Source organism: Bactrocera oleae, chromosome 2, assembly GCF_042242935.1.
Source record: "Bactrocera oleae isolate idBacOlea1 chromosome 2, idBacOlea1, whole genome shotgun sequence".
Classification (NCBI taxonomy): Eukaryota; Metazoa; Arthropoda; class Insecta; order Diptera; family Tephritidae; genus Bactrocera; species Bactrocera oleae.
In genome coordinates, this window is record NC_091536.1 from 39455227 (window position 1) to 39469216 (window position 13990).

The 13990-nt window shown below is 35.7% G+C and overlaps 1 protein-coding gene across 7 annotated transcripts in view; it reads left to right on the forward strand.

The window, feature by feature from the left end:
• LOC106623794 (aminopeptidase N) overlaps positions 1 to 13990 on the forward strand; it is a 206452-nt gene that overhangs the window by 131138 nt on the left and 61324 nt on the right. For all 7 annotated transcript variants that reach the window (XM_036374029.2, XM_036374026.2, XM_036374027.2 and 4 more), the window contains 3 exons: positions 12345 to 12525; positions 12603 to 12745; positions 12802 to 12952. In XM_036374029.2, coding sequence (XP_036229922.2) covers positions 12345 to 12525; positions 12603 to 12745; positions 12802 to 12952 — 475 coding nt within the window. The remainder of the gene's footprint in view (positions 1 to 12344; positions 12526 to 12602; positions 12746 to 12801; positions 12953 to 13990) is intronic.

The window sequence follows — 13990 nt, forward strand, 5'->3', positions numbered from 1 at the left end:
CACGAGTTGAAATCCGGGTGACTGTCTGTCCGTCCGCTTTTAGCATCTCTATCCACGGTGTGGAAATGGATGAAATCTAAAACGAGTATGGTATACTTTGCGAGAGTATAAAATGTTCGGTTACATCCGAACTTAACCCTTCCTTACTTGTTAGTTTTTATTATATATCTTAGTTCGAGTCAGCTAAAATTATATAAAATAAATAAAATAATCCGATATAACATTTATATTTTAATGTAATTATATACGTTTATACATACAACATGAACAGGTGTTGAATATAAAATTTGTATGTAATTAGGTTACGACGAAGTCCCTAAGCATTTGTGGACGGGTCCACTGCCACGAAGAAGATGCTGCATTAGCAGCTGCGTATCAAGGCAGGAGACGCTGTTCGAGTTCCCTAAAAAGGACGATGTTCGTCCGAGTTGGGCAGAGGCTTGCAACATAGTCGTGTCGCCTTCCGATACCCTATTTATTTGTCGTAACCATTTTGACCCAGAGTACGTCTCTAGATTCAAACTTTTGCCTGGGGCTATTCCATGTTTCAGATTAGAGTCAGAACTAAATCGTAGCTCTTCTAGTACTGACTCTGATTGGATGTGCCCGCCCATCACTATTACATATGAACGTTCTAAGGTAGCTGTAGGAGATAGGGAGGACGACATAACCTTGAGGGAATTCGAAGAATATTCCATTTTAGAGGAAAAAAGGTTAGGATTAGGGACACATAATAACGACGTAGGCTCTGCATTAGACAGCCGCGAACGATTTGCTCGATCCGCACGTTTTTATCAAAGTAATGCGCTCAAACTTAATAAAAAGATCGAAGAGTTAGAGGTGGTTAGAAACAGAGTATAAAGCACTTAAAGATAATCGCAATAGTTGCGGATGAAACTTCAAGCCCTGATGCTGTAACATTCGCCAGGATGATCGTCACAAAACGCACTTTCTTTAGTGACAATGAAAAGACATTGTCACAAAATATTAACTATATATCCACCAAATCTTACAGTTTCATTCGTGACGATTTACATTTCGCTTTACCAAGCAAGAGCTCCCTTTTGAGATGGCGCCCCATTAGGTATGTTGTCCCTGGCGTCGATGCCAATGTCATGGGAAATTTAGGCAAAATTTCCAAAAATATGTCCGTTGTAGAACGTAATTGCGTTCTCTTATTTGATGAAATCATCATAAAGTCCGACCTAACTTATAATCGAGTTAGAGATATCATTGCTGGGTTTGTAGATTACGGGGAAGGCCATCGCGAAATGAAAATAGGTAGTAAATGTTGTATTTTTATGGTAAAAGGGTTGAGTTCAAGTTGGAAATATGTGTTTTCTTTTTATATTTCCAAAGGTGGACATCTCAGTCAAAATTTATTTGAAATTTTGAATAAAAATATCGCAGCACTGAAGTCGATTGGCCTTAACGTAAAGGCTTTAGTCTGCGATCAGGGGGGACCACACTCTTCAATTTTCAATTTAATGCAAATTAGAATTATATGACTATTGCCACCTATTTAAGTCTGTCCGCAATACGTTAATGAAATATGATAATTCAACTCCTGATGGAATAGCCAGTTTCACTGTTATAAAAAACTATACTCTATGGATCAGAGCAATACACATTTTAAAATTTGTCCGAAACTAACAGAGTCCCACATATATCACGGCGCCTTTGAAAAAATGTGTGTGAAACGTGCAACTCAAGTTCTGAGTAATTTGGTCGCGGCTGGCATAGAAATGGCCTATAACCAAAATCTATTCGGCTTTAACGAATATTTAAAAAAATGTGTAAAGCCTACGCAGTTATTTGTGAAGAGAATGAACGATCTTTTCAATGATTTAAATTGTGAAAATTTTGCATCAAAAATCCATGGAAATATCCGCTTTTAAAAAATGATTCCGGGAAGGAATCAAAAGGAATTAAAACATATATTCCTTAAGAAATTGAATCAGGATGCGTTGGAACATTTTTTTTATAGAGTCCGGGCCAGTCAGGGTATAAACACCCATCCAACTGCCCATGAAATTCAATATACTTGTATAGTAGGACGATTAATATCAATGAAAATTTTAAGGCAGAACTTCGATAATAAGGGGGCTAATTGTGAGGTTGATGACGATGTAAATTTTGATTGGAGTCTATATCCCGAAGATCGTCATCTAGATGTGCAGGAAAGCGATCACGAATATGAGCAATTCGGTTTGGAAAATTTTGTTATTCCAGACGAAAATTTCGTTGAAAGGGACGAAGCTGACGTCCAAGTCAAGCGGTATTACACAGGCTATGGTATCTACCAGAAAATTCTGTATAAAATTCATTGCGATAAATGCACTGAGGCAATGACAAAGACACAGAGCGATTAAACGCTCTATTCGTAGGCCCTAATCAGAGCAAAAAACTATAAGGATGACGGCGATTTAAGGCTGGTCAATCCTAGTGATAGGGTCTTCGAAGTGTGTCGACTGCAAATGATGTGGTACGTCAAGCTCTTCAACGAATATGCTCATTATTTTAATGTTCGTTGTCTGATGTTGTCTGCTATACAACAAAAAACCGAAAAGGTTTTTCCTCAATGGTTTAATAAGTCCGATGAGTGTTATGCTCATAAAACCAAACTTTTAGATTATTTAGTGACCGTTCTTCTGTTTAAAAATTTAAAATGGTTGGTGAAGGACGAAATAAATAGGGACCGACATCGGAAGCGCGATGATAAAATAAAAAAACTTTAACAAGTTGCAAGTCAGGGCCCGTTGATTAACGAACATCCTACTTTCGGGTGAGTAATGAATTAACCAAATGAAAAGAATATTTACGTTTTTTTAATGCTTAACTTTTTATTCTATTTACAGGTTCTTTTTTCAGCTCCTTTATATTTTCAGCTTTTCTACTTTTAGTTTTATTTTATATTTCCAGGTGTTTTTCATTTTTCTTTTTATTTGTGTTGCAACTGAGCCTAGCTTTTTAAACACTAATATTGCACTTAATAAAGATGGATTAAATTGTGATAAAAAAGCAGGTGAAATTAATTGACTTAATTTAATTATTAAGTCGTGTGAAAAATTTCCATTTTAAATGGAAAATTTCTTAAATCAGTTTTTATTTTTTTAAATTTTATTTAATATTTATTTAAATCCTTCAGGTTTATAAAAATCCTTCAATTGTTAGTTTTAAGTAAAAATATAAGTACTAAAATTTACATATTTTATGTTAAAACAATAAAGTTGTCTTTACTTTAGAAGGAATAATAAATTTAATTGACTTAATTTAATTATTAAGTCGTGTGAAAAATTTCCATTTTAAATGGAAAATTTCCTAAATCAGTTTTTATTTTTTTAAATTTTATTTAATATTTATTTAAATCCTTCAAGTTTATAAAAGTCCTTCAATTGTTAGTTTTAAGTAAAAATATAAGTAATAAAATTTTCATATTTTATGTTAAAATAATAAAGTTGTCTTTACTTTAGAAGGAATAATAAATTTTGATTGAATATGCCAAAAAAAAACTTACATAAATTTGACGAACAGAACCATACACACTTTTACAAACATGCATCGCATATGGGCAAGGGCAAAATCAAGCCCTATTCATATACAACGTGGCATGCGTAAATGGAAACAAAATCAACAAGTCATGGCATATATACGGGCAGATGTGTGTACAAAAAATTCGAATATTTACACACGCACATTCTTTGACAAATACAGTCAATCCCGGTTAAGTGCCAAAACCAAAGATGCAGATTTTTTGTGCTTTGTGGTACATAAGCGATTGTGGTACTTAAGGAGTGGTACCAAAAAAATAATTTCTATGTATTTAATAAAAAAATATAACCGTTTTCCTTAAAAAATTAAAAAAAAAAACCTGAGATGCAGCAAGACACAGGCAGATAAGAGGGATTGGAGGATTGATACTTAACCGGGGTTTACTGTATATAAAAATCAGAGGAATATTGAATATTTTCTTTAAAAAGTTTCTTGAATTATAAATCGACAAATATACTATGTTGTCACTTTTATTCTAAAATATTTTAATACTCATATTTGCGGGGTTGTCACTTTTCCCATCTAGAGGGAATATCAGAAATTTGTTCAATTTATGATTTTTAGCTTTTGCCATCGTCCTGAAAAGACGCTTGTTGGCAAAAGCATGTTCGGGGAGATGTGGGGGTATTTGTTTTTATGAATGAAGCGAGGTTACTTGTTAAAAGTACTCCTGCGTTAATGAATTAAAATGTTGTTGTTTTTGTAGAACAATGTTTGTAGTTTTTGCGGGTGACAAATTTACATGTGTACGCATATACATATGTATGTATGTTGGTTTGGGTATGCATTATTTGTTTGGCAATTTTCTGTATACATAGATATATGCGTGTACATATAAATCAATGCGCGCACATATAGTGTATTGATAAGTGAAAAATCATGATATGAATTTCTGAGTGCGTACATTCAAATACATACGTACATAAGTACGTATGACTATATAAGATTAATATGATAAAAGATGTACATATATACATATACATATGTAATAAATTTAATCTCTATTATTGTATTATAATACAAAATATTTATTAAGAATGAATATTAAGAAAAAACTAAAACCCCAAAGTGACTATAAATATTATTTCGAAATTACATAATTTAATCTTATCAGTTTTGCATGCATTCATAAAAATTCGAAAAATGATATTCATATCAATAAAGATGATTGCATATACGTATAAAAATAGAAGCCAGAAGAGTAACATACGGCTGTAATCATAGATAAAATGATCCGAAACTCCCCTCTTTGCTTTTTGAGATTTCATGAACTTTCAGTGCTGCCAAGAAAAACCACAAGTTCATGAGCTACTGAACAGATGACAAGCAAAACAATGAACTACCACTAAGAATCCCGCAGAAATTAATTGCGAAATCAGTTGGTAATTTGTGAGATCAGATTTTTTGTTGACTTTTACGTATATTTGTAATCTTTATTTAAAGAGATTTAATATAGTTTTGTTTTTAAGAAAGAGCGGTATTTTGTCGCAGAGTATTATTTTGCTTAGCAGTACCAATTGCCAACGTATATACTTATTTTGGTTAGAATTCCCAGCAAATGTTATGTAAACTTTGACTTTCGAATAAATTATCAAAAGATATTTGTTAATTGAGTATATAAAAAAGAAATAAGGATCATGTTTAGGTTATTCAAAACTTGTGTGTTTTGAAATATTAAAATATTTTGTTAAATTTAGTTTTTATCGTTAATTTTGAAAATCTTTTGTGATTAAAGTATACATGTACTTATATTTAGAATTCATATAGGATATCTAGCTTGTTAAACTAATTTTAATTATGTATATTTTTCTGTAAAATGGAAACCTAAAAATACCCAAGAAATACATTTAAAAATCTCAAAACTTATTTCTTCCCTTAATGGCACCACTGTCAAATGTGGACTTTGACAGCGCTCTCTCAAATCAAAGAGTTTCGGATTATTTTATCCATTGCTGTAATATCTTAGCAAGTCTCTGAGCATAATGCTCAGCTCTGTTCATTGTATAAATCTACAAGTAACCAATCCTAAGATTCGCAAAAATGCCCCATTTGGTACGGGTTGACTCGAAAATTCTACTACTAAAATCACACTTGGTACGGGTTGCCTACTTATATTCTATTACTAAAGTCATACTTGGTACGGGTTGCCAATCAATATTCTGCTACAAAAACGTAAAAATGGCACTAATCTGCTATAGTGTGTTGCCGTGTTATGTTTTAAAATTTATAATTTTAATAATGTTTTTATTACATATTCATGTGTATTTTGGTTGTTTTAATCCTAATCCTAAAGATTATATTTAAATACTATTATTATTTTTATTGAAATATTATTAAATGTTTCCAATTTTATCAAATATATTATTGTGTAATGGTGATTTAGAATATTTTGTAAATATTGTGACGAACACGGATGATAGAACAAAATCGAATCAACGATAAACTGCCAGAAGCAACTTGTTAGCGAATTCGTAGTCGCCAGAACGTTCTAGAAGCAATGTTTTGTTACAGATTTACTATATAAGGGCTGCCGGATTGTGCAGCGAACACAGTTCTAGTTAGAGTGTTGTCGTGATAAGAGTAATTAAGCTATAAGCAATAAGTTGTAAGTTCGAATAGCGAGCAATAGGTGTTAAGTTGTTGGAATAAAGATAAGTGTATAGCCATTAAATTGGGACTTTAATTTAACAATCCCGTGATCAAACTCAAGAGTGAGTTACAGGTAGACTATTTATCGAGAAATCTGTTACAATTAGTGTCAGAAGTGTTATTGTCAAATAAATTCCCTAGTAGATAATTATGTGAAAATGGCCAAGTTTAACGATCCAAAGATTCCACAACTTAAAAAGGAGCTGGAGCAACGTGGTTAGGCGACAAATGGATTAAAAACTGAATTACAACCACGGTTGAGAGAGGCCATGGAGGCGGAAAACATTATTGTTGAGGAATATGTGATTCACATGGAATTAGAGGAAGAGACAACAAAGATAGAAGAATCGCGGTTGTCAATGCAGTTGCAAGAGCAGTTCGCAACGCAAGATGCACGTATATCAGCACAGGTGTCCTCACAGTTGGAAGAACAGTTCGCAGCGCAAGATGCATATTACAGACCATTCCAAACTGCGAGTCGAGTAGTTTTGAAACGTTGATGGGTGCATTAGAAAGACGGTATGGTAGTGAGCACAGGAAGCAGATCATTCAAATCGAGTTGCGAAATCGCCACCAGAAAGCCAATGAGTCTCGCAGGAGTTTTCTACAGAGATTGAGAGGTTAGCTCAAATAGCTTATGCACATAAATCCATGGAATACAGCGAGGACACGAAAATTCAGACTTTCGTCAATGGGATACGAGATAGCACAATACGCTTCGCTGCATAAGCATGTCCATAATTGACGTTTACAGAAACCGTAGCGTATGTTCTGACACAGGAAACTGCTTCTCTGCTTTGCAATCAAACATTTAAAGCTCACAAAGTAGAAATAGAGGAAAACACTTGGTTGAACCAATTATTTGAAAAAATTTACAACATGCAGAAAGCAGTGGAAAAATCTACGGAAGCGCATAAGAAAAATGATGGTGTGCTTAAATGCTTCAACTGCGGAAAATGTGGCCATATTGCACGCAACTGTAACCAGCCCTATAATCCAGTTGGACGTAAACGCAAAGCTGAGGAATATCAAGCAAATGTCAAATCAAACCAAAATTTAAACTAAAGCGATCCAGCCGAAAAGGGCATGGGCTGGCTAACGCAAGCAAATGCCTTGTAATCTCCATTTCACAAATAAGCAGGAATATGAGTAACGTTACCGTTAGTGGATGTGTAGACGGTAAAAAGCGCATACTGACTGTAGATACGGGCGCATCACATTCCATAATTCGATCTGATCTGGTTGAGAAAGAAGTGAGACCGTTAGCTGAGGCAAAGTTGCATACTGCAACTGGAGAAGATACCCTAGTTCACGGAAATAAAACGTGCGAGTTCGTAATTTGAAAGGCAGCCGTGTTACACAATTGTATAGTGGCAGATATCGTTGACGAAGTCATAATTGGAGTAGACTTTCTAGCAAATCAAGGAATCAAAATTAACATGAAAAATAGGACTATGTCCTATAGAAATATGGAAGTACCACTTATGTTCGGTTACAATAATAAGTACAACATTAGACGAGTGATAACAACATAGAGCCAGCAGATTCCACCAACATCAGAAGTAGTTATTTGGGCAGAAATAGATGGAGACTATGGGCCAAACAAGTGGTGGATTGTTGAGCCCACAAGACAAAAAAAAGACTGCTTTCAGCGTTGGAGGTGGTCTATGGCAATTTACCGTAATGCCCTTTGGATTATATAATGCTCCTGCTACTTTTGAGAGACTTATGGACCAGGTAATAAAAGGATTACACTGGAAGACCTGTTTGGTGTATGGATGCTAGTGGATTTGCAGTAAAAGACATTCTATCACAAGTCATTGATGGGCACGAGAAAGTGGTTGCGTATTACAGTCAGACCATAAGCAAGCCAGAGAGAAGTTATTGTGTTACTCGGAGGGAATTACTGGCCATGGTGAAGTGCATCAAACATTTTCATCGTGGGTTGAGAGACCCCAAAGTTGTGACTTCTCTATAGAACATCGCAAAGGTAGTAGTTATGGAAATGCTGATGCTATGTCCCGCTGGACCTGTAATCTGGAATGCAGACATTGCTCAAAAGCTGAGGCCAAAGAAGACATTATAGATGTCCGATTAATGACTATACCATCAGACTGGGTTTCGGCGAAGCTACGGAAATGTCAGCAAGAGGATCCAGATTGGAAAAGTGTAATACACGGATTGAAGATGAATAAACGTCCAACGAGAGAAGAAATAGTAGTCATGGACTATTTCAGCAAATGGCCAGAGGTATACGCAATTTCTAACCAAGAGGTAGGAACAGTAGCGGATGTATTCATCAACAATTGGGTATCGAGATATGGTGTTCCATTAGAAATACATTCTGAACAAGGGAGACATTTTGTATCAGCTCTAATACAGGAGATATGCCAGAAGCTGGGTATCCGGAAAACCCGTACAACTCCACTACATCCGCAGTCCGATGGCATGGTAGAATGATTCAATCGAACTTTGGAAGAACATTTAAGGAAAGTTGTGGACAAGTATCAAAAAGATTGGGATACCCATATATCCTTGTTCCTGATGGCTTATCGGTCTGCTGTACATGAAACAACTGGACAGACTAGAGCAAGGGTAATTTTTGGTAATGATCTGCGACTACCGATTGATTTAAAATTTGGAATTAACGCCAACGGAGGAACGAATACTAAGGAATTTAATAGCATCCTAGAAGACGAGATGAGGGATATATATGATATGATGAGACAGCACCAAAATAATGAGCGATAAGAACGAAAAAAATATACGAGAAGGCAATAACCTCAGAGGGTTTTATTGAAGGCGATTGGGTATTGTTATATAACCTACAACGAAAGAAAGGGTTATCTCCCAAATTACAGTGTAATTGGGAAGGACCATACCAGATTAATAAACGTCTCAATGATGTAGTGTATCGCATACAGACCATTGGAAGTGTGGCGAACACGAATACCAGAACAAATCAGAATCGAGGATAAACTGCCAGAAGCAACTAGACAGCGAATTCGTAGTTGCTGGAATGTTCTAGTAGCGAACTTTTGTTAAAAATTTACTTTATAAGGGCTGCCGGATTGTGCAGCAGACACAGTTCTAATTACAGTGTTGCCGTGTAAAAAGCAATTTAGCTATAAGCAATAAGTTGTAAACTCGAATATCGAGCAATAAGTGTTAAGTTGTTGGAATAAAGATAAGTGTATATCCATTAAATTGGACTTTAATTTAACAATACAGTGATCGAACTCAATAGTGAGTTACAGATAGACGATTTATCGAGAAATCCGTTGTAATATTAATAGTGTTTCTAATAGCTTTGTTACCTAACGGTTGCTTGCATCACTAAAGCATAATGACAAAACGACTTGAGTTATGACAGTCTGTCCGTCTGTCTGTCGTTCAAGCGATAACTTGAGTAAAAATTGAGATATATTTATGAAACTTGATACATATGTGTATTGGCACCCGAACTACTGTTACGTCTACAAAACGGCATTGAACACAAACCAATAAAGAGCAATAAATTAAGATACAAACCTGTAATTTAGTACAGGGGGTCGCAAGGGCGAGGTAGACTTTTAGGCTGAACATTTTTTAAAACTGGGAGAGGCCACGCCCCTAAATGATTAAATTTTTCCAAACGGCTAAAGCTGAATCTACTAAATTTGCTGAGAAAAAGACTCATAAGTGAAAATCAGGTAATAACTTTACTTACTCCCGATATAACGGTTATAAAGAAAGCTACTTAAAGTCTCACTGAATAAATGCGCCAGAAGCATCAAATTTCCCAATCAAGATGTTAGGGAATAATGTCAGAATGTATTGCAAATAAAGTGTAAATTAATAACCAACTTTACAATATCACTGCGCCATCGTTGAATAAGAAAATGTCCAAAAGCATCAAATTTTTTTGTGATGTGCGATTTTCTCTGTCACTGCGCATCGACTGCTGGTTTAATGCATTTTAAAATATGAAAGTATGATAAATATTTCGGATGCATTACAGTTCTTATACATTGCAATTGACGGTTTTGCCAAGCTTACATTTTACGCCAAAATATTGTAGAAATCGGACTATAACTTTTCAAGGGACCAGACACTAAACATGTAGTGCATATGGCTGATATTTTATCGAACATATCGGTTAATCTTTGTGCTCTTGTATTGAAATTCGGAAAGAATATATTTGTGATAACATGTCATTGTGGAAAACAAATGGAAAAAAATGAACTATCCAGCTTCCATATACCAGGTTAGGTAAATAGGCTGATTTCTCGTGAGGTCACAAATAACCCTACTTGGACAGCCAGAGGCGCTTATCTGTTGTGATGCTCAGAACGCCTAGGTATGAAACAAAAAGACCATCGCATATCGACAAAATTTCTAGAGCCTGCCACAAATTTATAAAGGCGGCTTAAAGCAATTCCAATATCAACAGCCCATTCGCCGGATTCATAAAAAGTATGGCCGAGACGATTCAACCTTAGTCAGGCGAAAGCTGGACAGTGGAGGAGAAAGTGTCTAGATGTTTCCACATCATCTTCGTCATTGCAACTTTGACAAGTTGTGTCCTCCAAAATTTTTAGCCTCACAGCGTGAGTGCCAATGCCACATTTTCCAGTTAGGACGCCTATCATTGCGGCGATGTGAGCCTTGCTAAAAGCTAACAGTTCAATGAACCTTTTACATTCCACTCGGGGCCAAAAGGCTTTCGTAAGCCTACAAAAGTTGATTGCTGACCGACCCTTGCTGAGGTCACGCAAAACCCAGTGATGCTAAAAGAAGCCGCACTTCGGAAAAGTACATCTGCTGCTACGTTGATGGCTGCCACTTCAGTTTGAAAGACACTACTGTGGTCTGAAACAAGAGTTGATCGAGAGGTTCCGACAGAAGATTCCTTCTCCAACCTTCTCCTTAAACTTCGATGCATCCGTGAAATAAGCGCACAGCGCCTCTCCTCCAGCGACTTCGCACCACCCACATATCTCTCGGAGGTATGTGCCGCTAGGAGTAGGTTCCACGACACACTGGTCCAAATTATCAGGGATACAGTCAAGGTCAGAGATGTCAACGGGTGCTATATGTATAATGGCATTAAATGCCATCTTTGGTGTTATACGTAGTGTGGCTTTACCAAGCACCCTCCACCAGAAAAATACACTATAGAAGAGGTTTCTGTAAACCAAAAATAAGGCAACCAATGCCTTTCTCGCCCTTTCCTCAACAGTGGGCTTCCATGAAAGCTTTCTATCAAGGATGAGGCCCAACTACTTCTCCTCTTTGACAGGGTGAAGTTGGGAGCCCCCAATGAGAGAAGGGGTGCATCCGGGATTTTATACCTACCCAGTTAAGTTTTATTTGGATTGACAGCTAAGCCGCTTCTTTCGGCCCAGCTAGCTACCACATCGGGTATCACCATACAGCCTCGCCTATGGAGTTCTTTAAATAGGTCATTTACTACTAACATCCAGAGTAAAGGAGACATAACCTACCTTGCGGGGTGCCTCTATTGACCTTTCATAGTGCACGTGCACTGCCCCACTCCACCACTACGCTAATTACCGGCCTTCGGAATGAACCCCACCTTTATCTGCCTCCAAGACCTGGGAATGTGGCGTAATCTAACACTCGCGTAGAAGCTATATGACACCTTTACCGTCCGCTGAAGTTGCGCAGGTATGATGTCATCAGGTCCGGGAGACTTGAATGGTATGATCGAATTTATCGCCCATGTGAGGGGACGCTCATTCAAAGGATCTAAGAAGGCTGTACCGTCAATACATCCACCATCCTCTTTAGACAGCTGGTCTGAACTGAAGACAGATCCGTCGGTCGACGATCCGCCTTCAGGACTTACCACGTCCGATACCAAACGATATCAAATTTGATTGCAATATTTTCACGATTTCGTCGAATAATGAATGTTGAATGTTTTCACAACCGTTTTTAATAAAAAGTTTTTGTAATACCTGAATGTATTTCCCAGGCGTTAATCCTTGCATGTTGCGAGAGTATAAAATGTTTAGTTAAACCCGAATTTAGCCCTTCCATACTAAATACATTAAAAGCTTATTTTTGTATTCTTATATATATACAAACCTCTACATACTACATATATACATATACTGAATACTAATAAAAAATTTCAGATTTTTCGATGGTAAGGACTACCTTATTGATACTTTTGAGAAAACTCTTCCAATGTCAACGTGTAGCTTGGGATTTATGATAACGCAAGAAAACAAATTTAACAATTGTAAACAAGAGCTAAATGATACAGTGCCAATCATATATTTAAGGACTTATAGAGATGTACCGGATATTAAACAGGTTTTTCACTAACCAACAGCCAAATAATTTTCTTAAAGATCTTTTAAAGCTATATTTTTATTAATTTATTAATTTAGATCTGCGCAAACATATGCAAGATTTATAAAACAATCGCAGCATATTTAAGTATTTTGCTACCCTTGGAAAAATTTTATATAGTAACTCTACCCGAAGTTTCAACAGTTCGGCCGCTAAGCAATTGGGGAATATTGATTTTAAGGTAATGTGAAAGTAGCTTAATAAAAACAAAGTTCTACATTTACTTATTTTTCATAGCGAGAATGACCTGATGCAAATTGGGAATTTTACCTTGATTCAGGAGTTAGTTTACCAATGGATTGGAACTTGGAAAACACCTTCTTGGTGGAACGAAATACAAATAAACAAAGCCATTGTAAATTTTGTTGCAGTTGACATCGCATTACAGGTAAGTAATAGTTGTTTTTAATGAATAGTCAAATTGCTCGAGAAAGTTAAAGCTAAGACGAAAGTCATCACCCAATTCGTCCTTTTTACTCATGGACTCCAGCGTAAACGAATCTAACAACAATCATCATCACTAACTATATTGCTAATTTTGTTAAGAACGTGTATACCGTGTATAAAACTCCGTGTATAATTTCAAGTTACAATATTGATATAATCAATTATTGCTTTCATTTGCCAAACACTAAAGAGAGTTAATATACTGATAACCCAACAAAGTGAAAACTATGAAGAAAGATCACTTTAGCGCAATCGCAAAGGGCCGAACTCCACGTGACGCGGCTCTGTACCACGCTTTATCGATTATTTTTTCGCAGCTACCGGCGTGGATCATGACCCAAGAAAATACAATCTGGTCATAGCTCTAGCAAGTTAATGGACTTAAAAGCAATCATCGATTTCGCGAATTATATATTTGTGAATAGTAACTGTGGATCTTCAGGAAACTAAAAACACAACTAGTTTTTTCTCTTTGGCAAATAAGACAGCCTCTCACACTAGTTCGACAACTCGAGCTTGCTGCTATGTACCGCACATTCCAGCAATAACAATAGTTATACTTATAAATGTAATTATAATTACAGTGGCGATAATGCCATAAGTTATATTCTTATGATATTTTAACTCTAATATTTCTTTGATGTTTTTAAAATTATTTAAAACAATATTATCAAAGCTTAATTTTGTTTCATAAGTTTGGTTTAACATCCTCACAGGATTAGTTTACTAGTTTCTCAAAAAATTTGGTTTTGTAGTTTTGTTTTTTTGATTAATTGAATTTATTTTTATTTTTATTAATTGAATTGAATTGCAATGTGAAGTTCCTTTCATCACAAGTCTGAATGAGACTTTCATTATGTGCATTCTTTATTATTAAGGTGTCATCATATTTCTTTAATTAGTTAGAATTAGCGTTCTATTATTATACATAAATTCACAGTCATCAGATATATTTTCTGATAATTCTTATAATTCTCAA